At 43.8% G+C, this 27,623-nt stretch overlaps 1 protein-coding gene across 1 annotated transcript in view; it reads left to right on the top strand.

Moving 5' to 3' along the window:
* The window catches only part of LOC131271828 (uncharacterized), a 39,741-nt gene that overhangs the window by 9,922 nt on the left and 2,196 nt on the right, over nt 1–27,623 (top strand). Inside the window, exons 2-5 of the mRNA XM_058273383.1 lie at nt 24,930–25,153; nt 25,904–26,048; nt 26,147–26,434; nt 27,235–27,348. Coding sequence (XP_058129366.1) covers nt 24,930–25,153; nt 25,904–26,048; nt 26,147–26,434; nt 27,235–27,348 — 771 coding nt within the window. The remainder of the gene's footprint in view (nt 1–24,929; nt 25,154–25,903; nt 26,049–26,146; nt 26,435–27,234; nt 27,349–27,623) is intronic.

The following is a 27,623-nucleotide window of genomic DNA, read 5'->3' as shown; positions in this document are numbered from 1 at the left end:
ACTGCTAAATAAAAAAGTTCTGTAATAGTAGGCTGAGCGCTTCATAAATCAGTTCCGAGTATTAACAGAATTTATCTGTTCCTAAAGTATACGTTCCTTCCCCGTGTTTCCTTGAGCTCCATCTCATTTACTCGCACTTATTTGCAACGTATTATGGCATATTTATCCCAAAAATCAAAATAAAAGCACCAAAAGACCAAAACAAACGATTTAAAAGTGATTGCGATTGATTCATTTTATTAATACGCAGTCTTAAAGCCTCAAGCCTGTGTGAGCTATGTAAGTAAAAATATTTTAAGATTCCTTCAGCGATTACTACGAGTTAATACAGAATGTATTTGGGTTGGGTTGAACTATGTTCGTTTATCATGGGTGGGTAAGCCCAAGAGATATTCCCTTTTTAATACACGCTTGCGATATTCATTCATTTTCGGTGTTGTTGATGTACCTCAAGTGTAATAGTGGACTCCAACAGGACATTGGCCTTTACATTATTTTACATCCTTCCTTCCTTCCCCTATTTAACTTGAGACCGGCTCAGAAAGATTCAAAAAGACAAAACCGAAGTGGTTTCTTTGGCAACAAAACACTGTTTCGTACAGTTTACATGAAAACAAACCGCTGCAGGAAAAACCAAGCAAGGTCAGAAGAAGCCGGTAGTGAAAATGAAAAAAAAACTGAAGGATATTATTAGTGGTAGTTGGAATTAGATTTAGGTTTCTCGTTGGAATACAACTTAAAGTAAAACAAATGGGCACTACTAAACACTTGACTCTGGATTGTTGGAGATCCCTTTGCGTAGTTTAAGTCAAGACAATGAAAATGATAAAAAAATTTTAAGTAAACTCACATTTTGTTTTGTTTGCTGATTAGTTGCGCATAATAAGTACATTTTGGGCGATTTTTGTTTGATCGTAACAATCAGCCACACACTCTTTTCACACTTTTTTTGCTGTAGTAATGTGGCATCTCAGATGTATTTTTAATTAAAATTAATTTTACACAAGCCTCTGGATGAAGATGATTCATAAGGTTCGGTTGCATGGTAGCAGTCGAACACATCAATGGAGGCGCATGGTTCTTTCCATTTCTCGATGGAGGCGCCTGGTTATTCACATCCACCAATGGAGACGCCTGGTGGTTCGCGATCGCAAGGGTAATGTTGTTCGTCTCGCCAGTAACTAAAAAAAGAGAAACCCATCACGAAACTTTACGTTCCTTTCCCTACTTTGTTGGTTTCACATCCCGTTTTTTCCATACGCTTTGTTGTACACTGGGACGATGGCAAGAATACAAAAATCTGTTTAGTGTACCCCAGTTTTTCACCGCTTCTCTTCCAGGCCAACTGTTACCGAAGCTTATACTTATGTATTCACTTCATCAACAGTCATCAGCACGAAGCTTCTGAGCAAGGAAGAACAGTATCCAATAAAAAAAGCATACTGTAACAAAAATCACTTCAAAACGGTTAACAAATTACCCTTTTGCCCATAAAATCCCTTCTTGTTACCGGTGGTTTTCAAATTATCGGTTCCATCCTTCCTTCATTCATTGTTCCCTTTTCCGTACACTTCTCTTGCGTGCTCTTCGTGGAAAATTAGTTCCAGCGTTCGTTACCGTCCGTTGAACATTACATTCTCATCATCATGCAAAAGCTGATTAATGCCCATGGGGGTGCATGAAGTAACCGCATTTGTGTGTCCGGTGGTGCTTAAACAAAAAATAAATAATGCTACCAAAATTGAACCACCACTCAAACAACAAACCAACCCGTAAAGTACGAGTTGCCGCAAAATTATAGGGTGAATCAGTTCGTGGAAAAATTGGTTCGTTTTTTTCACTGCACGCCTTTTGCCGCGCCACGAGTGTTTTTCGAAATGAACTTTTTAGCCATCGACTCAGCGGGAAACTGCTGGTTAATGTGCGGTGTCGTTGATGCTTCCCAATCAATGGCTTGATAAATGGTTGGGCTTAACATCAATATTGATAAGTCTTCAAGTTGGGAAAATTTCCTGGTACGAGCCTTCGTTGGTCATTAATCGTGGGCGCGGAATTCCAATTTATTTAACTTTACTTTGCTAGGACTCTACAAAATTGGAGCCAAAAAGATATTTTTATATCTTTGAATGCAAAAACACCCGATCAATATGGTTTTATTGATTGAGATGTCTAAAGAGATCTGTAAAGAGCATAACATGTGTGTTTTTTCATTCGTCTCTTAAAGACACAGAGACACTGGACATCGTTGTTCCAGTTTCTTCTTAAAGCACAATAACTATACTTTTATGGTAAAAAAGAAAATTCACTGCCTGCGTTCTCAGCCCAACTTCGGGCTCCTATAAATACATGCTGGTCCCAGCTTAACCCGGTTCCATTTAACGAATCCATGATATTCACAGCTGTAAACGAAAAGGTTCGAACCGAAGGCATCATCATCAGCAACGCGGTGCAGCAACGTCTGTTTGTAACAGCAACAGCACTAAATTTAACTTCCATCGTTAATTGGTACCGGCAGCTTTTAGCAGCAGCAGCAGCCTTTGGCAGTCGCTCTTGTGTCGGAAGCCGGAAAACGCAACCGCTCCGTGCGCCGAAGACGAAGTAATAATAACAGTAATAAACCAGCTTGCGAACAATTGCGAAACTTCATTCGGCTGTTAAATTTATCGTCTTCCCGCGCACGATGTGCACGATGGAAATGGAACCCCGAAGCGAATGGGGGAAAGGTAGTTTGCGAAGCATGGCCGAACACTTCCTGTTCAGCGCGGAAACCTGAAACCAGCGGTGAGTAAGTTCCACTTTTGCTTGGAAAAGACCCGAGGCGAGGAAACAAAAATTGGCAATTGCACCAAAACTCCTCCACAATTGCTGGAATAACCTAACATAAGATCAAATGCACTACTTACTTTGCAAATGAAATATACTTACGGTATGTTGGTTCGATCGTGCTAGTAATAGTTGTCGCAAATCATTTTCAATGGCTTACACTACTGAAAAATACCCTTTCTACTAGTAGAACTGCACAACAAGTCAATAAAAATAATAAATGAACAGCTGTGTTGTACAAAAACATAATTTCATCAAGAACACAAAATAACTTTGATGCAATGTTACGCATTGCACCGAAAACGATGCTGATTATAATTGAAAGTATAAATTATGTTTTGCTAAATAAGAAATCTGTATGATTTAAGTGACTAATCAAAATTGTGTTACAAGAAGTCGAACAATGTTTTAAATCACCTTCGTCTCCTATTGTGGGAACCATTAGCCTAATTTTTTTTTCCAAAAAGAACATGGTTCCGATTCCTCCACCAATTTGTTTCCATCAATTTACAGTGATGTAAAACCATTTTCCAGCAAAACATGGTGAAAATTGTCACTCATTGTTCCTATGAACTCCGCGAAACAGGGGAGAAAAATCAAAATCTTTGCGCATATTTTCCATTCCTGTCGTGAGGTTCGCATGTGCGCTCACAGAACGGCAGCTTCGTTTCGCTTTCCTTCTCTCTTAATGAATGTAGCCTCCGACCGACGGTATGTGGAATGTGTGCTGGTAAGTGAAAATTTCCCCATATTCCGCATAACATTACTGAGGGCTTCCTTTTGGCCCCGCACACCAACGATGATCGTCATATGTTGTCACCTCGGTAAGAACCTGCTCGACCTTCGTCCCATTCCTTTTTGAATCAAGCGGTTTTCTGTTTCTTCTCTGCGTCAAAGAGGAAACATATTTTGATCGTGGAAGAATGTCGCTTGCCTTTCCTTGATATTTCGTGCAGTTTATGGCACAGCGAACCGAATCCTAGGGTTTGATATCAAACAGTAGCTCGCTGGGACAAACTTTGGAGGTTAGCATATTCGCAGGAAACACATCAATAGACGGAATTATAATAATGGTGTGCTTCGGTTTTCAAAATTAAATTTGTTAAATTTTGCGTTTTAATTTTATTTAATTACGGCACAGAAGTTGTACCAAAAATAATTCCATTTAAATAGAAAAGTTTTCCTTGCTTACTGATTCTTTAGATTTTAAGATTACAAATCCATGTTCTAACCAATAACAAGTTTAGGATAACATCAAAAATCACCATCTGGAAACTATGTAAGAATGATTCTAGAAACACTGAGTCTAATGTAACGTGAATATAATGGATCCCGGTTGCTATCACCGCCCTTCTTTCTCGATGCACAATGCTTATTACTTGCTGGTTTCAATCTCCTTTGCCTTTCCTAAAGAACCTTAATCTTTATCATAATTTGTACGTCTATTTCCGAGTGCTTGGATCGGCATAAATGTGGCTGAAAGTATGAAGTGTCCGGCTGTGTTTTTCTTTCTACTTCGTCTTTTCACTTTCGCTCCATTACGGAGCCAACATTTTCCTTAGCACCTACGCCTCTTCCGAAGGCTTCTCCCTGCAGTAAGCACATACACACACACAGCGCCTTTCTCTTTGCGAAAATGCAATATTTTCGGATTTTATTCGTTTCGCGGATTCGAATCGCGGAGGAAACGTTGAAAGAGGGTCGGTGAAATCTCGGCAAAAATTCTACCACTCGCCTACTTTATTAGTTATTTGAGTTGTGTTTATATCCCAGCGCGGATTGAAGAGACACGTCTCTTCGGAAGTCGTTTCTTTTACGGTGTTCTGGATTCTTCTTCTTCTCCTGTTTGCTTCCGCTTTCACACTGCGAACACCACGAGCTGGAACACTTTCTCCCGCGCATCCAGGTAGCGTTCGGACCACCGAAACTCCCGGATGGATGGATTTTACTTTCGGCTGGACTTTTACGTTACTTTTTTTCTTGATGATGATCATATCTTCCGGTTTTCCCCTTGGTTTCGTTGCTTCCCTTCTCCGCAATCGTTCACTCATTTGAAACGAAGGAAAATGGACGCCCTTTTATGGCTTTCATCTTTGCAAGCCCTCTCTCTCTCCCCCCTCGCCCGATGGACGCCAGACACGGTTCGGTTCCGTTCGGCGCGGGCGTTATTCGGTTTACCGGCCGCAAATCCATCTTCCCGGCAAAGCTGGCGACGGGTGAAAAGTGGCTCGATTTTCTTTGCCCACAGTGCCGACGTGTGTGGGTGTGTGCGCGTAAGTGTGTGTATGTATGCCTGTGCTTGGACCTTTTTTTCCTTCCTCTTTTGTTGCTCGAGTCCCAAAGTCCATGCCCAAAACCGGACCAGAAGTGGGAGTGAAAACTTGTTGAATGTAATGGATGATATCTTTTCTGTGTTTCTTTTTACATCTATTTTTTCCTTCTTTTCATTGCCTTGTTTGCCTCACTTCAAGACACAAAACTTGAAAGCAAACGCGAACAGCTTCCAGCTTTCGTCCGCTTCGTACCGCGTGTATCCATTGTCGTGGATTTCTTTTGGGAAGGATTTGCCCGGACACGGAGAAGGAAGGAAAAAACGAAGGAAAAAATACCCACAGCGAGCCGGGTCTTTCTTTTCAATCTATTCCACTGCTTAAATTTCCTTTTGCACACCAAGTAGGAAGGGAGTTTTTCTTTTATGCTTGTTATTTGTTTGTTGTGTTTTTCCTCACTCCTATCCAACATGCCAAATAATTCCAAGAAGTCCTCAAGGAGAAACCAAACGTCTTACTGGCCAAAGACGCGATGTATTTTTTTTTCATTTCGGTTTGCGCTAGGCTAAGGGGACCATCTTCTTCCCTACCCACATGCGGACATACAAACAAACTCATACCAAAGCAACTAGAACAACTCTGCAAACGATTGCAACACCGTCGGTAATTATATGCAATGTTTTGTTTCAATTAAACATTGAGTCAACTGGTTTGGCGAATACTTCAAAGGTCGTTTTTTTGGTCGGGGAGAAATGTGATTAGAAGGTTTTTCAAAACGGAATATTTATACATTCTCTGCAAAAGAGTTGGAAGTTTTTCCAATAATCAAATCAGTTTCACTTCATCACAAATGTGTATAAACATACGCAGCCGTTTATGTTATTATAATTTTGAATGAGACAAGCTTGTACAGTTCTTGAGTCTTGTTTGGTCTGTTTCGTTCTATTGTTAGAGTAATAATTGTATTTACTGAATAAAAACCTCTTCATAACACATTATGTATAATTTAATGCTTTACTGTACGCCATTATTTACAAGTTTCGAGAGGTAGAATAGCGCTAAAACAAGCTTACCTTAAAACCGATTCACCATATTGATGCTGGAATTTGTTCCTACCAACTCATCCTTCGCGGTAATGCCATAAGGTTACAGCGAACCCATAGGCAACAGTAAAGTTCCTGGAATGTGGACCTTTTTTTTGTTGGAAAATGAGTCCAGTTAACCTCATTTTTCAAGCTGGTTTCTATTTTATTCGTTTTTAAATCTTTCCCACCACGAATTTGGTGCATGTGTGAGTGTCGCGTCAGGAGTATGGTAATGCGAGATGGGTAATCCAGAAATTCCTGATAGGCATGATTGAATAAAACATGCAGCTGGGAGTTAACGTCCACCGTTCTCACACGTGCAACCCCTTCTCGTCATCGTCCGACAACGGGAACCTAGGGAAAGGGCGGTTTTCTAAGTCGTGTGAGCCCCAACCGGAAAGCACAGAGACACACAGGCATGCCCCGTAACGTAACACATTCCAAAATATCCACCATAGTTCGTGGAATGGAACGTCACTGCTGTTACTGGGCGGCTGTGGAGGTGGGGTATGAGATGTTTTAGCATTTTTCCTCGTAAATTCCGTGGATTTTCCGCTGCGATTCGTCCTGTCGGTGTTCGTCGCTGGCACCGGGTTTCACATAGCGCAAAACGCGACGCCGGAAGGATCATAGCTAACGAAGCGAAAGATTCAAAACCCGACCAGGGACCCCTAGCCTTTCAGCCCCCCGGAGGGTTGTACCGAAACCTCACTTCTCGGCCATGGGGTTCGGGTGCTGTTTTGGGTGCGGAATGTCGAAGCAAGGCCACGGTTTGGTTCGTCCATTGCGGGAACACCCATTCGTATGCCAAACACAACGCATACGTGTTGGTGCTCGAGTTTGACATTTTCGTTATCTTATCACGAAGATCGGCCCATTTCCAGGGCGATAACGACCACTCGGGGTGGGGCCGTTCAGTTGCTGGTTTTCTTTATTTTTGCATAAAAACTCAATATTAAATTTCGTTTGACAAACCCACGAGTGGAACCGGAAGCCGACTAAATACGGGAAACTTAGCACGAGAAAACTAAAAATTCAAACAAACATGAGGCTCCAGCTACCGTCGGGGCAGTAAATGGTCAATTTGGCAATCCCGTCTCGCGTATGTTTCCCTTTCCCCCCTCGGTTAAACCACTTTCAGTAAATAAAAAAACTCTGTGTGTTTGCTTCGCTTTGCTTTTTTCAACCCACCCAACTGCTGGGTATTTTCTTTCCTCTCCAACGCTGGCATACGGGAAAAGGTTAAGGAAAATAAAACAAATCTGCAACTCCCCCAGCCCGGCGGGGAGGGAAACATAACGGAGTGAAAATATGTTTGTCATCGCACCGGCCACAGCAAAGAAACGCCAGGACGACCGAAGATCCGCCGACGGAAAAAGCGACAAAAGGTGGAGAGTGATGGAGAATGCGACCAGTTATGTGAGGAAGTTTTTAGCAAATCACCACACGTACCTTTCAAATACATCACATGCATGACCAATTCGTCCCCTACGTTCTGGGGTACGGGGAAATGGAGTGGTGAAATGTTTGGATAGAGGGAAACTAATATCAACAACTATACAACGAAAGGGAACGCCGTTCAAAGCGAGGAGACCACTGTCCCTTTTGTGCCTGGGGTGTCCTTTGATTTTGGTTCAGAGATTCTCAACCAGTTTTGCAGTTTATTTACTGAAATTAAAAGATTTTTATGAAGTACTTTTATGAGAGATATCATACTTAAAACTTAAGTGCTTGAATTTGTTTTTGACATTAACACCTTTTCAATCAATAACTTTGGAGTATTAAGGACAAAATTTATAATTAGAGTTTTATTCCAGTACATTAGTTAAGAATCCCTGTATAAGATGGTACGACTTCGGGGTAACTTGTGGAGTTTGTTGACATTTCTTGAATTTTACCACCACAAAAGCCGAACGCTTTTGGTCCTTCCGCTCCGTCCCAGATTGCGATTGCCTGTTTTCGCTGGGGGAATTCGAAGCCAACCGGATCTGTTTCAAACAGTTCGGCCCTAGTTTTTTTTTCACTTCGGCCCCACCCACACTTGGAAAAGAATGACGTGGACCCGATTTGGCAGTCTGGTCGAGTCGAAATGCAATTTGGACATTTATCGCACCGAGGGTGGACAAATGAGTGAGCGTTGAGGTAATGCCTTTTCGTTCCTCTGACGGGATTTTTCACTTCATTATATTCTCGGGCGCGAAAAGTGTCATATTTCATCGCACGGAACTGCAAGCTCGCCCTACATCAAGGGGGAGCATGTCTTTCTAGGGCTTTCCCAGTAAACCGGTGTGAAGCCAATAAATAAAGAGGGCCAAGCGTCGGGAGAATAGTTTGGTGCAGTTTCTGCAGTTTACTGGTGGTTTTGTAATGCAAGCCATATTTATGAAACTAAATGTATTTCCACTCACTCCGAGCTCCGTTTGATCCTCCAGACCAGTAAAAGTTATCCATTTCAACACGGCTTCACTATTGCAACATGACACGTGCCAAATATTTTGCATTATCTCCGATGGCCTCGCCCAGGAAAAGCGGGTTCCTCCCGTCCCGCAAGAACCCTCTGTTGAAACCGTACCATGAAGTTTAATATCATAAATGGGTGCTTTCCCGCTGAGCAGGCCCGGCATGTCTGCGGATTTACACCAAGAACCCGTTGGTGCGGATGGCCATTCTATTTGGGGATATTTTTTGTGCCCCTCTTTGCTTTTCCCTGCTGGAAGCGGGGAGGGAAAAAGATATGTTCGACGTGCGTCTTGGGCATATGGAATTGGATTTCCATATCAATTGATTCGAAAAAGGCACAAACTCAAAACGTACGCATCGCCCGAAGACGATCAATGCGTTGACAACAAAAACGAACCTCTATTGAGCGATGCAGACGGAATTTGTAATTTTCCAAACGAGCTGCCATTGGACGCTCCGTTTTTTTCCCGCAAAGAACCGTTTTTTTCTTTTTGTTACTTCACCGCACCCAAATTCATGTTTTCAAGCAACGAATAAGTCAGTACACTTTTCACACTCCCTAGTCACTAAAGCATCCCGAAATAAATGAGTGCCACATCACTAAAAATAAACTTTCGAGGTGTTCCATTATGCAGCACACGCCATCCTCTACCATCCCCCTCCCTCCCCACCTCCTGCCTCCTCCTCACCTTATCGTTGAAAGCTTCCAATTAAATATTCCGTGCGAAGTGCTGGATAAAATGGACTTCGTCCTGCGTCCGAAAATAGTTTCCACCACGATTATTGGAAGTCCGCATTTTCAAATTTATACGTGACGCTGCTGCATCGATGGCGTGTCACAAAGGAAAGTCAGCAATTAAATATGACCAGACATTGAAAACCACTTTGCCGAATGGTGTAACTAGAAGTTGAAATAGAATTTTCACATTAGACAATTTATTACTGATTTGGAAAAAGCTCAATTCTAAAACAATACAAACTTTCAAGGTGAGTTTTATTTTGCTTAGAATTTATCTAAAGCAAACACGTTACTGCCTTTAAAATATACAATTCAAAACAATGTATTTGACAAATAAAACGGTATAAAGGTTTTGAAATGAAATTCCAATTTTGTAAGAAAAAGTTAAAAACTGTGAAAATCCTTTTTTCATTACCTTCAGCTCTTTTCTCGCTCTCCTTTTTATAACCATCTCAAATAATGAACCTTCCGGGTTTCTGTTCAAGTGTTTATTTTAGCCTGCCTCTTGCGTTTCTTAATTCGTTCCATTTCTTTTCTCCACTTAATTTGTTTTCTTTTTTTCTGCTACTCGGTTGATAAGCTCATGTTTTACAAATCCATTAGTACTCATCACGTACAATTAGCTCAACCACATCGCGTGCATCGGAAAATGGCAAGAAAAAAAGGAAAACCGAGGGGCACAGTGGACGGTAAAAAAAAAAGAATTAAAATCCCACCCTTTACCCAACTACCCCTTGCCTACGGTGGGCTACGAAACCGATGGCGGAGGCGCTCATTTAAATCAGATCATCGGGCGGGTTTGGGAAAACGCTTTGCCGAAGAGCGCTGGTGAAGCGGGAAGAAGACTCTCGGTCTCATTAGTTGAAGTATTCGAATCCGTTTCGTGAAACCTTCGCCGGCATCGAATAAGCGTCCGCTAGTGGGCGCGTGCCACGCTTGAGGGGGGGTACTTTTGTGTGTCCTTTTTTTCGGAACGCGAATCAGAAGGATCCAAACGGATTAGCGATATCGAATGAAACGGGCACGGGATTATTCCAAGACCTCTTCTGAATGGATCCCGAATAGCAGTAGCTAAAAACAAGGTTTAGTTGAATTAATAATACTTTCAAAAACAGCAATTGAAAACTGGACAATACTGCAGGATTAGACAATCGAATAGCTTTTTCTAAAAAGCTACAGAATCTAACAATTGTTGGATGGGACCGAGGAATTCACTTACTTATACCTTATGTTTAACATAAAAATAAAAACCCTTTTAATCCACTATTACATGACCAAATAGGAATGAAATTTTGTGTAGCAAGCCGATGAGAACATATTGCTTCAAAACTACATTTGATAGAGTAACATCAATCAATTTTTAAATCAATAAATTCATTCAATTATTGTGTATGGTTCTTTCGTCTTTGTTGGAGCAATATACCGAAAGACAAGATTCCAATAGTCTTATTAACCATCAAATAATTTTTTCAACAGAAAATAATGTACCTTTCAAGGTTTACAGAGCAAGAAAGATTTTAGTTTCCCTATCACCAAAAGTACAAATCGATTCCACTACGGCCAACTTTTATTACACTCAAGCGTAGGTTTTTCTTCCGCCATTTAGTATTGGATCACGCAGATGGCCATCAGTGTACGAGGTCGTGCGTCTAACGATATTGCGCTCACTCCCGGGCGCCGTACACCGAAAGCCCCGATCGGATCCAATTTGCATTCGTGCCAGGCGAAAGGTGAAATGGGATTCTCCGGTGGCATCCGAAGAAAAAGTCTGTGTCCACGGGAAAAAGGTGCTCCAGCGTGAAGGCAGCACGTGCTCTTCCGTGTGACCCTCGGCCCTGTCAGCATCGGTCACTTCAGTCGGGCACCACTACCACCAGCGCACGGTAGCACGTGCCCGATTTACGCGCCACATTACGCCTATTCCTTCCGATCGTGTTTCCCGGGGCAGATCCTGTTACGCTAATAGGAAAGTAAACCTCATCCGCTGCCATTGCCCATTCGAAGAACACAACAAGCTTCGGAAAACCATTATGATGCGTGCTCCGTACAATCGTGCGACGACATTCTTAATTTCCATCTCCCCCACCCTCCGGTCCATTAGTTCTCCCTCACTCCATTATTCGACACACTTGACAGAACCACGTGCTGGCAGCGATTTTTTCCCTGGAAACGTTCGACAGAAACTGCTTCCCGGAACGACGCACTATTCCATGTGGTAAACTAGCTCGCGTGTGTGTGTGTGTGTATGCGTGTCATGCGTCCAATAACTTGGTGGAGGTATTTTTTCGTCATCCCTTCGCCTGCCGAGTCGTGAATCCTTTCGTAAGTCATACTATCTCCGCCTGTCTGTCATGCGAGCAAAGGCCTTCAACTGCCATTATCGGCAGACACGGACACCCCCAACAGGAAGCCGAAGTCGACCCCCCCCCCCTCCCCTCAAGGTTTCCCGGTTTCCTCCCGGTGCGTTCGCGGGTCGGCAGGAGTGGGGTGGGGTGCAAAATATATCATAAATCGAGTGCTTTTCTCGCAAAGATATCACGTTTCATCCGGGTATTATTGGAAAATGAAATTGCTTTTCAAATGAGTAGTCATACATCGCGCGCCAAACGCGACCCAGGCGGGGTGCGGTGTGAGGGGGGGGGGGGGGGGTTAGTGGAGGTGCACAAGGGCGTCACAATATCGCTTCCGCTCGAACTTCCGAGCGCTAGAAGCGTTCGAATGCTTACGCACCACCTCACGTCAGCTGCGACCGCCGGGAAAATCGAAGCGGCAGCACGATAACGGAGGAAAAATGAAGAAAAAAAAACCTGCTACCGGGAAAACGATTGATATCGCCGCATGCAGATGGGGAACGGGGGGGAAAAAATGCCACCGTGTTTCCATTAGACAGGCTTAGGTGAACTTCTTTTCCACAAGCGGCGTCCAACTGCCTAACTGTTTGGAAGGAGATGTCGCTCTTTCTTCACTCACACACGCACGCACACGAGTCAATCATGTGCCCTCGAACCCTCATATTGGGGATAATTTATCATACTTCCCTGTCCTCCCCTCCCCCTTCCTCCTTCTTCTGCCTATTCTTCGTTTGCTCATAATATTCCGCAAAATCAAACTGATATGATTCATTGCACCGCACCAACAACATGTGATGGTTAATGTTAATTCCTGCGTAGGGCAAAGAAGGGAATCATTTCCGAGCATTGCGAAACACATCAAGAAACGGAGTTAGGCTGACTTGGCTGTTTTATTCAACCCCGCAAGTGGTTGAGTTTGCTGAATCGGAACGAATGAAGCATCGCAATCGAACAGAACCAAACAGAACAGGATCATGTTAGTGAAATGTTTTTCCTTCAGAGGCCAAAGTTTTATAAACCAGTGTGTTTTGATTTACCGACGATTTCCACAAACGATAGTATTTTGTATTAGTACGTCTTGTTTCAAAGAATCTGAAACCGCTTTTAAATTGTTTATAGGAAAATAAACACGAGCATCATCTTATTGTGCATCTGAAATGAAAGACATACTTGTGTTAGAAACAGACGCTACTCTTGCACCGCACACCCTTAGAGCTCGGGATAGTTTACGTCTATGTTTCTGATGACTCAAAGAGAATTTTCCTTTCCCGAACCCGATCCCCATTGTGCTAGCTTTACTACATATACCCTATCATTGCTATTATCATTTCTGCGTCACGTGCAGACCATTGCCCGATGCCCGATATGCGGCCGACTAAGAAAGGAACGGGAAGAAACGAACTAAACAATCATAGAATAGCATGTGGAAAACGGAGCCATCGTTTAGTGTTCGTGGCCGCTTTCCCAATGTACGGGCATATTTCAAGTTACAACAGCAAGACAGCAAAAGAAAAAAAAATACCCTAGAAAATAGCGCTTCCAACCACCTGGACCTGGAGAGCTCTTTCACTTCCACCAGGTCGTTTGCGAGAAACAATGCGCAATGGCGTACTCCACCTCGTGCAGGAAGCCATAGTTCCCCGTTTCGTCCGGAGTAGGAAGTATGCGGAGCACGGTGTTAACTGCCACTGGCGTTAGTTATGCTGTTTATGAGCAACAGAAGGTTCACTTCCGCCTATTCGAGATTGACCATCCAAGTGTGCCATTTATTTGTTTCGCCAGGGCAACGAGCGACGGAAGTTTTCCCAACCCCAACTCCACGCGGGGAAGTGGTCGTAAATGGGATGTTCGTAATGTTCGGGACAGGTAGCAAATCTAGTACGCTAGAACAGTTCGCCGGGCCCGTTAGTGTTAATGTTTCGGCAAGTTCTTTTGCCCCGTCACAGTCAATTAAAGATTAATGCCGCAGGTAAATGGCAGTACAGCTGGTATTCTATTTTTCCTAACGGGGGGAATGCGGTGAAATGGTGTATTTATTAATTGTGCAGATTTGGGAACGGGCAATCAATTCTTAGTGCTTTCGAAGAGTTATACAAATTTCTAACCTGCAATATGTTCTAAATTTGAAAATCAAACTTTAACCTCTTCACAAGAGCTGGAAGGTTCCCCGAGAAGATACCTACCTTTCTGTAAGTCACAGCGACGCTTTTCCCATGTTATATTCGTGGAAACCTGTGCCCACATCGTTAGGCGTATCGTTAGCGTAACTCGATTCCTCGGGGCATTCGAAAGGCACCGAAAGGAAGCATGTTTCTTGCTGGTACAGATGCACGACAACAGCACAAAAAACATACACCAACTCCTCCACCTCTGGCTTGCAACAACCTTCACCGCCACCGAACCGCAGATTAGGTTGTTCTTTTGTATTTTAACCTACCACCGACTGCTGCCCTTTTGGGGTTGTTTACTTTTAGCAGCGATCAACTTTTTAGCCACCCGGTCGCAACGCGTTCATCTCGAGAGCCCGGAGGGGTCGAATGTTTAGTTAAATGTCAACTATTGAAGCTACTTCCACGAAAGTACTCCCACAGCATCCCATCTGGGGTGGACCACGGTTGTAGGTCGGGTAGGTTGATTACACCCACGTTAGCGAAGTTTTGTGCAGAACCGACGTGGCGTAGCTGTTGCCGTACCGTCCACGTGTTGCGCATGTTTGTTTAGGTAACTTCAGAAACCGTGGATCAATAGTCAACGCTGGGGTGTATTATTGAAAGACTAACTTTGAACTTCAACACATTTTACATTCACCTCATGTCGATGTTGAAGTGAAGTCCTAGACGGGGAAAAATTCTTCCCAGCTGCGTAGGTTTTATACCTCCTCAATTTATTGCAATCATGCCGAACGCTCTTCATGGCGTAGAGGTGAAATCAAGAATTCAAAAACCATTTTACCAACGTTGATCAATTCAGTGTTGAAATTATGGTCATATCCTACCGCGAGTTTCTTTGGATGCAGTAGGAAATCTACCATTGAATTGCTAGACTACCTTTTTTCCCAAATCCAAGGATACTTCAGACGGAAAATCAGACCACTAGATCTACTTTCGGTGGAGCCGTGGGATAATTTAAACTCCCTAAGGAGAAGGTTCCTCGCACAAAGCTGAATGTAATTTTCAAAGGGAAACTCATCAGTTCAATTTATCTCCGATCGATCGAAATAAATTCTGATTCTGATTGATGAATCGTTAATGAATTCTGATTGATCAAAGTTAAGCAACATATCTTAACGGAGTATTAATGTCTATGAATTGAATATCGACTGTCTTATCAGCGACAATATACCCTGAGAATCGAAATGTTTACCTTTGTAAGACTAGACCAGCACCATCAAAGCTTCAATGTAAAATATATAGGAAAGTTTTCAGTACAGTATGCGATTGGATGTCCAATTCTTTTACTCCAATCTCATTAGATGCCGGTTCCATTCTCCAACCATTGCATCAGGTGCGGTTGATTTTGTTGTGGCATACCTCACGGTCTTGGTTCATTTAGAAATAAATTTATAATTTCGTTCCATGCGCGGTTTCTGAAGACACCGTGGCCGGAGCGCCGTGCAGTAATCGCTCTAAAAGCCATCCACACACAAGAGGCCACCTTGTGTACGTAGTGCAATTGTCAAAACTGTGTACACCCATAATTGACAGTTCAACAGGCAGCCATGTCAGTTGCAACCTGACCACCTTGCCGACTTACGACGAAAGGAAGCAGAGGCAGTAGACGGATGGATGGATGGATGGGAAAAGTTTGCTCTCGTAGTGTACGTACAACCGTGTGATGGTTGCTTCTTTTGCTCCTCCGGAACAGCCAGAGCGACACGGCACAGTTTGGCTTCCGTACACTCAATTGCACAAAGTGGCACTCATCCTGTCAGTGCATCACGATAGTCACACCAGGGTTGACTTTATGTTCTACAGTGACTAGCCGGAGGCGCGGCTTCTAAAAGTTGTCCATCCCGACAGGTTGACGTTTAAACAAAAATAACTGGAGAACACTGGAGTTCAAGTTCTAAAGGTTTGCCGTTCGGACCATAAGAACTCTTTGGTCCTTAGCTCTTTTTTATATTCTGTTTCTCGATTTTCCCCCCACATGGTTACAGCCTCAGCGAGCACTGTGGCCAATTAATAACTGTCAATAACGTCAAAGTATCCCTAAAAGGTCTACGCTGAACGCTTCTCGTGTCACCAAGGTACGAACGCCATTAATTACTTCAAGGAAACTTTTCGACCAGCGTAGGAAACTTCCGGAGATCTCGGCGGGAAAAGTTGGCCACCGGCACAGCAGCCACTAGCCTAATGGTTCCGTTTGCAGTTCCGAACGGTGGCGGACTATCTCTGCATGTGTCAGATGGACTTGACTTCCTGTATCACACTCCTTAGCCAGCGTCGCGAACTTTCTTTGGAGCAACTTATATTTTAGCCACCAGGCTTCTGCTCCCGGTGGACTACCGGCGAGTAGGTACCATTATTAATTGCGCACTTTTCAGCGGTAAACTTCACCGGGGATGGTTTCCGTTCGGTACCAGGTAAGAGAAAAGTTTACCGTCCATACAGCAGTAATACTTTCGACGTCGGCAGAGTGTCACTCATGCAGCTCGCGGTGTAAGAAAGTTTCACCTAACCCATCGGGGTGATGAAGAACGCGGATGATATGCCACCGGAGGGCTTCACATAGACGCAGCCAATGACGCGGGTGTCCATACTGCAGGAACTATTCTAACAACGATGCACTTCACCGAACGCGTTCCGTAATGACCGGAATGTCGGCGCGGTCCACGGTACGTGAGCTGCACCATCGATTGCCTACATTAACCGAACCTACGATATTGGATACATAGCGGGCTTTTCGTTTGCATCCATTAGCATACCGAAGTCGGGCAAGCGATGGTGCATTGGAAATACACCTGCGTCAGCGCCCAGTTTCGTTCCACTATTTATTAACCTTTTGAGACTGTGAACCAGTTTGTTCTCGCCACTAACCACTTAAAAACACGCTGCAGCGACGAGCGCTGGAAATTGCTAGACGCTGCCAAAAGCTGTGGAAAGCTTTCCACCCACCCAATCACCTAACCCGGTCCTTCCAAAGTTAAACTTTTATCCTACGCTGGGAGACACCGGGAGCTCACGAGCCAACAAATGGAAGAAACGTGATCGGTTTTATCAACAATGTGCCCCGTGGCAGATACTTGCTACTACATGCTCCTTCTAATATTAGACTTTGGCTCTTAGTGGTGCCTTTTGCAGTAAGTTTGTGAGACGTGAAGTAAACTTTTTCCTCTCCCTCACGTGTAGATGCACGTCAGGTTCTCCAAAATCCCCCTCCCCCATCTGAACGTTTGAATCGCTGATACTCTGATTCGTGAACCATTAGGGAGTCGTCAGAGACACCAGACTGTGTGCTATTGCTTAATCTAAAAATAGTGATCTAGGTCAGGCTGGTCGTAGTGTTTTGTGTTTGTTCGTGTCTGGTTTCTTTCTTTCAGTCATTCTAGCGGGCGCACCAACACCATGAGTCGGGTTCATAGTATCGCTGAACTGCCATATAGCGGTACTGCTGGGATAAAAAGAATATACTCACCATCTGCCGAAATTACTGCCGACAACATCCCCGACTTAACGATGTTATGATGTGTTTGTAGGTTGGTTTTTCGCAAATGTCCAACTACCCCTCCGCGGGACCACAACAAAACACGGAACAATTCCAACTAACAAACGACGGGTTTCTCTGTTATTATGAGAGTCCAAGCCCTCGAAAGACCACACGCAGGGACGCCAAAATGAGGGAAGGAATAATTTATGAAATTGAACCAAACGTTACGCCTCCGCTTTTCCTACGGGGAGGTCAACAGGCTTTTCGGAAGCTAGAAGGATGTAGGACATAACGCAATGTGAACGAAAACACTTTGTCGATACTTGTTCGGAACTGAGGTTCACACATCACATTGGTGCGTACAAACACATATATGCATGAATGTACAAGAAACACATCCCTAGAGTAAGAATCCTCCAAAGTCTGAGGGCTAAGTCTGTTGGATGAAAACTGTGCCCTGCGGCTTGAATTCTTAAGCGTATTTCCGTGCGGTGCGAGGAAAGGAATTGAATAGGAGTCTTCAGACGCGACGTACAAGGAAGAAACTCTTTTCCGAAACATCCGGTACATGCCGACGTACAAACACACACACACACACATACTCATGACACTCGCACCGGAAGAAGGTATGGAAATGGAAATTGAATATGATTGTATGTATTATTTATGATGATATTTATAATAGAAGCATAAAAAGGACGTCACGCAGTTGTTGGTGTACTGCTACACAAAGTCGTCACAGAAGGCGCGGCCTACACTACTAGGTCCAGATACGCGGGCCTTTCGGAAGTTGGCTCGAGAGTTGGTGCTGGGAATTCCTTTTCCACAAAACCACTACTCCCCAGGGGTAGGGGAGGTGGGTAGCGAGCCTCCAGCAAGTTTTTGCGCAAGGGAAAGAGGGGAAAAAGAAACACCGGATGGATGCCGAAATGAACCCGACCTCGAGGAAATGGCAACCTTACGTTGAGCTGCCGTTTTGGAAGCAACAAACGCGAGGGTAGACCACACCCTTATGGATTTAAACTTGTTTCATGTGCTCATGTTTTTGGTGGAGTGCGCGGAAGAAGACAACACCGGAATGTGGGTAAAACTTTATCTGACAAGATCTGACGCACTCCGGTGCGAACTTTGGGAGCGAATTCTTGGATTTTGTCAATTTTGAACTGAGTACTGATGGATAACGCTGAAAATAGTGAGATAGTAAAAACTGGAACGCCTGTCGAAATTTTGTTTTTCAAGGAGATATTACCCTCCCGCTTCAATTTCCAAGGCAAAGTCGTTCTACTATCTCTGGCTCTAAATCTCTATTGTACTCGTACAATACAAAGGTATGGTATGTAGGAGAAAATACCGTTCGCCAAACGGGAAAACGGGAACAAGCGAGGAATCGACAGTGTGGTTTGCAAACGGGCGTCGGCCTAATACCAAATCTCTCCTCTTACACAGTTGTTTTCTGTCTCAATTCTGCAGAAGTACCTGAAACCCGGCCGACGTGGGCCGTACCAAACAGTCCAGGGGTCGTAAATCATTCCCGGAATGTTGTTATTTTGCCAGTTGAGGTAAACGGTGTAATTTGTGTGGTACAACGATCTACCTTTCTCAGAAGATAATCCTTTCCTAGAGTAGTATCTCTAGTAGAAGCTAAGGTACTAAAGAATATACTTTCGACGGTGCTGGAAAGTAGAGATATGCTCTAATATTGAGCTTATCAGGAAATCCTCCGAATATATGAACACGAAACAGTTATACACATGTGACTGGTGTTACATATGGACTCCAACGAAGTTGATAAAGAAACATCTGCGCCCTTGTTCTGATTACATTTTTTGGCATTACATTCGTACTCATTTTCTCTCCTTACGTACGGGTGTGGTTGACTCCCTCTACCATCCATACTCCCTCCATCTACAAACTCGGCTGGATGTAACAGCCAAGTAGTGCTGCCGATAAGGAGCGTTATTAATTCGATCAGCCATCTTACTAGGCTCGCGCACACTACCGATATGCTCATTTCGGGGGAGGAATTTTATGGAAAAATATCTCCCCGAAAACTCGATCGATTTTCGCCCCAACCAGCCCTAAGTACCTTCCCCGGGGCTTGCCAATGCACTGGAGCCCATTATCGGGTGAGGGCGCGTAAAGGTTCGATGAGGTTAAGATGTGGTAATTCGATTGTGCCGACGGAAAACCTTCGAGACGCGGGCCAAAAAGCCACTCGCATCCACTCGCTACGCAAATCTTTCTCGCACAAGATTCACGCTTAAAGCTGCAAAGGATTGCTTTATCGCTACACCGGCTCTACTACCGTGTTTCCTTACGCCGATCCGTATTGTCCTCCCGGGGGCTGCCGTTAATGTAGGGGGGCCCGGTATTTCGATGCACTAATGGAAGCGAAATGAGAGTGGATTATTCGTTCTAATTTAAGCTCATTACCGTTGGTGAAGAGGCTACGAGGCGGTGGAGGGGGGATCTATACATTTTCGGTCCTCCAATGGAATACCATCCATCCTCCACAACACGATCGAATTTTCCATTGAACCGGATGTTACCGGAAAATCTTTCGGCATTGTATATGTGTGTTCGTGATCGCGTTTGCGTTCAGCTCCTTTTGGGGTGCACAGGGTGTTCGTAAAACTAAACTTTCAGAGTAGATTCACTTTTTCTCCTCTGGTTTGCTGCTTTTTCTTATCCTTTCTCCGGCGTTGGCGTCAGCGGAAAATTGATTCACCGCAAGACTAATGCATCCAGCGCGTGTCTGCGATAAGCGGGAGATTTTTATGCAGCGATAGTTTTTCATACATTTCCCGTCGCAAGCACTTTGCTTTTTTGTGCTGAACTCGGGAAAATGTATTTCAAATTGTACACTATTATTTTCAGTCTTAGCGGTTTTTGGTATTATTTTTACTTAAAATACTTTAAAACAAGTTTTTCAAAATTTCAAATAAATGGCATAATTTCCATACATTATGTAGATTATCATACGAAAGGAAAAAGAATACTATTATAATGAAAATAACTCAATGAAATGAAGCAATTGCCGTTATTCATTTCTGGCATTTTTATACAAATAAGAAACAAATCAGTGAAATTGAATGACGTTTATTCAACCGAATAGTTTCACTTCGATTAAAGACAGAAAGAGAACATTCGAAGGATATTTCAATTGGAGCCGATTGCGACTCGCTTAACCCCGAGCCCTTTCCCTGCGATTTCAATCCAGACGTCCTTTCGCCAGGAAAGATCCGCTTGGAAATCCGGCTCCCTTTCCCCAAACCGATAGCGGATCGCTTTCCTGACTGTGATTCAGCTTAGTTCGGCATAGAAATTTATAAATTGCTACGATTATAGGGATTTGCCTTTTGGGGGAGGGAAAAACAAACCGACCGAGAGACAAACCAACATTTCATCTTGCGATGGTGACGGGAAAGTGCCAAAGCGGGAGCTCGAACCAGTTGGACGGACGCTTGAAGACCTGCGTCTGGACAGACGTCAATGCAGGCTAACATAACGCAGCTGTCATTATGGGGCCTTCTTGTGTGTCCCATTCAACACACACACACGCACACAAACAGCATCCAACAATATCCCTCTGTCCTTCACTCGCTATTTTGTGATGTGCACCGCGTGAACTTCGTGCGTGCGGAGGACCCTTTTGTAGACTTCAATCGAGGGAAGCTTCCCCCAGCGGCCAGAAAGAGAGTGGAATGGGAAACCGGTCCTTTTGTCCTGGGCCAGCCTGGGAGTGCTGGCACGAAATCCCAGCATCAGACAGACAACATCCGCAGCAGCTCGCAAATCGTAAGCCATGCGGAAAAGTAGGAAGCGAATCGAAAATGGCACATTAGTCCTTTGATCATTCGCCGGTGTCGCTGGAATGGCGGCAGGCAGGGATGGTGGCTGGCCGGGGCCGGGAAACGCGCACGAAACGCAATGAAAAGGACGCCGGCGTGCTCTGATGAAATTCACGCAACGCCGAACTCAAGTGGGTGAGGGTCTTCTTCCGCGAACGGCGCGAAGCGAAGGTGTCGTGTGGAGGGGGGTTGAGGCCGGGAGCTTTGCGGGCCTTATCGGAGGAAACTTACATCCGCCAGGGTCGTATCCATGCCTCACATGTAAGGCACGCTAAGATGAAGACAAGAAAAAATCCATAACAACGGCCAAAGGCACGCGGTTGGCAATGGAAGGCGAGATAACGTTTTTTATCCCCTCGCACCTGCCGTTGTTGGAAAAAAGGCAAAAAAGGATCCCTAAATTATTTAAGAAAAATCTGATGAAAGTATTTTTCTTCAATTCCACAGTTGGTTGGAAAGAAGAATTAAAATCAGTGCCTGCTTGGTGTTATTAAAAGTGGCTCGGAAACTGACCTCTCAACCGTTCAACAACTCTATATAAAATTGTAAAATGTCCTTAAATAAATCTCCCACATTTCCCACAAGATGTTCCATTGGCCATATATTGCCGAAAATCAGCCCCACCAAACCTTAACCAATGTTTGTTTACATTTGAAATGCTTGTTTGACGTGTCGCCGAATTGGTTTTTCCTCTTCGGGCGTAATCGTTCACTCCGCTCGTGCACTTTGAAATTGTTGCCAAATCCACATCCACAAGCACACACACACACCAAAAAAACCAAATAACCTCTTCCACTGCCCCGGTGGGAAGGGCCTTCTGGTTTTTCCCCCCCGCGGGAAAGCAAGATTGCCCTTTTTTTTCAAACCGGCAGCCGACCCCTTTAAGGATGGGGCGAAAAGTGGTTCACTAATTGCTTGCCTTATCACTTTCAAGTGGACCGTCACGAAGTGGCAGCTTGAAGCTGCAAGTGCGCGTCGGATTAAATGCACCGGCAACAATGGCACCGGCTCCACCGGTGATGATACTCGTACTAAAAGCAACTTGAGCCCGGGGCGCAAAATCATTAAGCAAGTTATTCGTTATAAAATGTGATATTCAAGGCTCTCTAACGAAAGGTGGAAGGTTGTGTGTGCGCGAGAGAGTTTTTGTTTTGTTTTTTGAACCATGTGAAATGCCTTCCCTGTCCGTTTTCTTGCGGTGGATGATGATAATGAGACGAAAGAAATAGCTTAGTCGCGGCAGAGGGTATTTTTACTAAGTATCCACTTCGGCAGACTCCTTCAATAGCGCCGGTTCATGACTGAATTGCCAGATTTTGTCCCCATTTTACTTTGTTTCGTAAGGCTTTCTTTGTCAAGAGATGTTTTTATTAGATTGTTCATCATAATACTTTAAAAAGAAAGCGGACCTTACACTAGACTGTATAGAAACGCTTATTCCGGTAACGCAACATTTGTTTTGTTTGGTCTTTTGTTCATATTATTGTTTGCATTCACTTGGATACCATTTAAAAACATACATTATTTTCTTTGATTTAGGTAATTTTATCTTGTCTGCTCCCCTGACAAAAATCAATTAAATTTCTTAATTTGAGAGTTATTAAATATCTTTGATTTTATAGCTTCGTTTTACAGCTTGTATCAGTTAACTCTCCCACGCAAACGTTCTATCATTCCGACCCGGAAGTCCAACGTGTCGGTCGCATGATTGGCCGCGTGGTTGCGTTCACCTCACGTACATGTCAACGTCACCAGTGTCCGACCCGCTTCCGCACCTCCCTACCGCCATGGGCTTCTTGTTATTGCCTGTGGGACACACACACACAGTGAGCCACATACGCGACAAGACAGGTCCGTGCCGTGTCAAGAGTGTGTCAAGAGTGTCCTCTTCATGACACCGACGTCCTGCTCGTGCCTTTGCTCAAGTGTGAACAAACTTGCCCGTTCGTAAGGATAGAATGAAGTAAAACAAAAAAAATTGAACCACACTCCGTCGCAACGTACCAACACGTGCACATGGCGCACATGGGACTCCAAACGATGATTTCGCATAAACAAAAAAGAAAACAAACAGAAAGATAAGCAGCAAAAAAACCCAAAAGGCAAGGAAAAACACCCCCAAACGCCATTCATGTACGAAAGCACTCCTCCCGTTGTCTCTAATGCGGCGATGTAATCGATAAAATCTTGATAATGCGGTGCCGAAACGTGATTTACGATAGAACAGGACAATAAACAACGGAAGAAAGAAAACACACACTCGCCAATCTGCACATTCATACACGCAAATGTCTGCGACTCCTGCCGCATCGTCACTGATTGGTGTTGTTTCACTAATGCCACTATCATCACACCATAACACAACGATACTCATGGTTATGCATACGCAGAAACACACACACACACACATGTGGGGTTTCAGGACGAACGGACAGTCGGTCATTCGGACAACGGACAGTCGGACAGTAATTACTTTTTAATTGAGCATAATTGAGCGCGGGCGCGGAGGTTTTTGTATTATTTACGAACCGTAATCAACAGCCAATTAGTGGTAGTAACGCAGGCGTGATGTTAGTATTTCCAGTCCTCCCCTACCTGCCCCCCGGGTTGGCTTGAGGACCAGCGCACTTAGAGTGCAAAAATGGATTCCACCGTCGACCCAGTTAAAATGGAAGGCGCGTAAATGGCCTACAGAGCGAGGATCCAATTCGTCCATCGGTCTGGAGCATCGTCGGGGTGGTGCAATAATTAGGCTCTAAAATTAGTCCAGCTTTATGGCACTTTTATAGCACCTTCTTAGTGGGTTATTTAAAGCATCGTTAAGCTATCTGTACTATAAATGCCACAATAATACACCATCAGACGGCTTCAAATCTCTGGTTCAAGTGCTTTTGAATGGCATAACAATTCTGGAAAACCTATTTTCGATTAATTCGATGTACAGTGATGGATCTACCGCCAACCAACATCCTTCCTGATTCCACGTGAATATAAATGGAATATCGGCTGAAGAATTTTATTAACTGGCCCACAAAACCACCTCAGTAATCAACCAACTGTCTGAACTTTCCCCCGTGCTTTCTGATATATCTAAATCTGTGACAGTTTTTTACCACAGATACAACTTGTCGATGCCATTCGAGGATGGGCTCGCAGGGGGAGAAGTAAAAAACTGGGTTTCATCCACGCCAGGAAACACTTAATAACCAAAAACCGACGGTTGAATGCTGTTACCCTCAACCACAAATGAAAGTTGCTCCAGATTCTCGTTTTTCGTTACCAATGAATAAATATAAAGAACAAAAAACAAACACACCAACCAAAAGTGGATGAAAAAGTGAAATTGCCTGTCCTACTCACGATGATTTTTAATCTTCCGTTTTCAATCGCTATTTGTTGCTCCAGTATTGTTTCACTCTCGAACCTGCTCTGAAGGGCATCAGCGAAACGGAACCGTATTGTAGGTTAATTAAACTCCCATCGATCCTGTCGATCACCGAATCACGTTGAGGTGAATGAACAAATCAAAACTGTTGTATGGAAAAGAACCGCAGATCTATGAGAATAGTTTTAAAAAAACTGTTCCCATCTATCATTTTATAATAAATCCGTCTGTTCACGCTTTGGCTGACAACTCGTTTTTCTGAACTGCAACTACCTTTTTAACATTTTATTTTCTTCTCTCTCTCTCTCTTTCATTGCAGATTACATGGAATCGATCTGTAAAAATCATTTTCTACAGTTACTTTATAGAAAAATAGATGGTGCTACTCTCCTGTCGAGGAACGAGAGAAATCTTAACTGTGTGGTCACGTTTCAAACGCACTCCATACTGCAGAGATTTATGTTACGTTTCGATATGCTACAACTAGACTGTAATGATCATTTGTATGTATATGATGGTGCACACGCTGTCGGTATGCATAAGGTAAGCGAAAACAACAAAACGAAAACGGGGAAAACTATTACAAATTGATACAAACATTATCGGAGAAAAACAAAGGTACATTGAAAGCAAACCACTTCGTACCAATAAATCTCTTTCCTGGATATAATCCACATTGTTTCCAACAAAACCAAAGAAAAACTAAAGCAGCAAAAAATTTATAAGTGATGTTTAATACCAAGCACAAAGACGGTAAAAAGCATCCCAGATCGTCGTAGTTAGAGCATCACCAAACTCATCGTGCGCCGTTAAGATTACAAACAGTTTAAAAAACAATTATAAAAGCTTATCGCCATTAGCGCTGGCTGGATAACTGACACGAGCGCAAGACAATAGACGTCAGAGATTTTAAATATTATGCCAATCAACGGTCCGTCTCCGCCAGGCATCCGCCGTTCCCGTCATCTGGTCCACCATCATGGCATAGAAGATGTTTCCGGATAGTTGCGATGCGGACGGGAGAATTCGTTCTGAAAATTATGGACTCCGTTTATCATCCTTTTGTCCCTTCCCTTCCATCACCACCGCGGATCAGGAAATGTTGTACCAATAGACACCGGGAGCACGTAGCGTTGGGGGAAAGGATATTCTTTCCTAACTTATCTCATTTATTACCTCCCGAGGGTTAAAAACGCATCCTCGGTTACGGGGAAATGGAATGGAAGTTTTCGTTTCGCAGCTCACTCACCCGACGCCTTCCTGGGCGGCTCTTGGTTCTTCCTCCTCTACTAGGCGGACCTGACCTGCAAAGACACAAAACAATCAGTGGGAGCGTTGTTCACGAAGACGAACTTTCTCACCTTCAAGTACGTGACCGACAACTGGGGCACGGAAACAAACGGTTTCAAGATGGTCATCACATCCGTCAAAGATTCAAGTAAGTACCGTCGCAATGAACTGAATATAGACGTTGGTCAAACCGGGAACTAACCTCGAGCAATCCGTTACTACTTCTTCTACTACTACTACTACTAGAGCTGAACTGTGCGGACTTTCGGTGTACATTGCACGACTTCTGCATACACCCGGACCTGGTGTGCGACGGTGTCAATCACTGTGCGGACGGGTCGGACGAAACCGTCGGTTCCCTCTGCCCCGGCCCGGATCGGTACATCAACACGATCTTCGGCATCGACCTGACGTGGGTCATACTGATCGGCGTCAGCAGTCTGGTCGTTTGTGGGTGCATCATCGGCATTACGATCTGCATATACGTGCGCAACGCACGCAACACACCCAATCAGCTACACTCTTCGATTCAATGTAAGTGAGCCCGTGCCGGGGAAGCTGACACCCTTCACGATCCTTGTACCCCAAAGCACTCTTTGACGATCCTTGGTTATTCGTTTTAGTTTTGCTATAAAGTTGCTATAAAATGTATTGTAATTAGCGATGTACATCGATGACTGTAAGCTGTAAGGCAATATATCTATAAAATCAAACATCCAATAAGTAACCCCTCCATTCTAATACTTAAATATCTGGCAGCTTTTTGTTAGAGAATGATTGTGCCTGAACTCAAATATTAATACTTGTAGGATATGCTTTTTAAAGAAAAGCTAAGGAATGTACTTCAACCCTACAGTAAATGCGACATCAATTTGAATGCTTTTGCGTATATTTTCTTTTTTATCTTACACTTAATCTTCCACTCCCTGCTCCCTCGCCTTAGTCTTAACTGTTTTGTAGACCGCTAAATTGAATCGCCTTATCATGTAAGTTGAAAGTTGTCTCATACTGGACCGGTTTGTTTCTTTTCTTCTTTCTTTCATGTGGCTCATGCTTTGATTTTCGTCATCCATTTTGTTTCGTTATGGTAATATCGCAAAAAAAAAAAACGTTACAAACCAAAACATTTGCCAACAAAATGCGAACGGAATTCACAATGCAACTACCAACATACCATCGGAACTACCATAACGTCCGTACATCCATGTGCTCCTGAAATGGTGTCTGCTGGATTTCGTTGTTGTTTGGCCCATACTCAAACGCTATGGGAATCAAAATTAAACTACCTCGGCTCACCTGACATCGGTACCCATCGTGGTCGTGGCCTCATACAGTGAACCAGATGATCGAATCAAACGGTTCATCGAAGCATCTACAAGGAACTCTGCCGCGGGAAACAACAACGCTACCTGCTTCGGGAAACTTGCATCACCCTGCGGGACCATTAGGTAATTAGCTTTTGCATTCCTATTGCCATACTACTCCTTGCCGATTCCAAGATCCTTTCCTTGTACCGAAAGATGGCATGGTGAATTATTTTTTTTGGATTCAGCCATACCGAGGTGGTAAAGATTGTACGTTTTTAACTATATTGATTGTGGCCATAGAACAAAAAGTTGGTCAAGTTGTACTCTTATAGGAACATCCAATTTCCTTCCACCCAGAGCCTCCCATCACCCACGATCCTTTCCACTCGATCAAATACAAATTCAAACATCTCTCT

This window comes from Anopheles coustani, chromosome 3 (genome assembly GCF_943734705.1).
Source record: "Anopheles coustani chromosome 3, idAnoCousDA_361_x.2, whole genome shotgun sequence".
In the NCBI taxonomy this organism is placed as follows: domain Eukaryota; kingdom Metazoa; phylum Arthropoda; class Insecta; order Diptera; family Culicidae; genus Anopheles; species Anopheles coustani.
The sequence above is the reverse complement of the archived record's forward strand: the minus strand, read 5'-3'. Positions and strand labels throughout refer to the sequence as shown.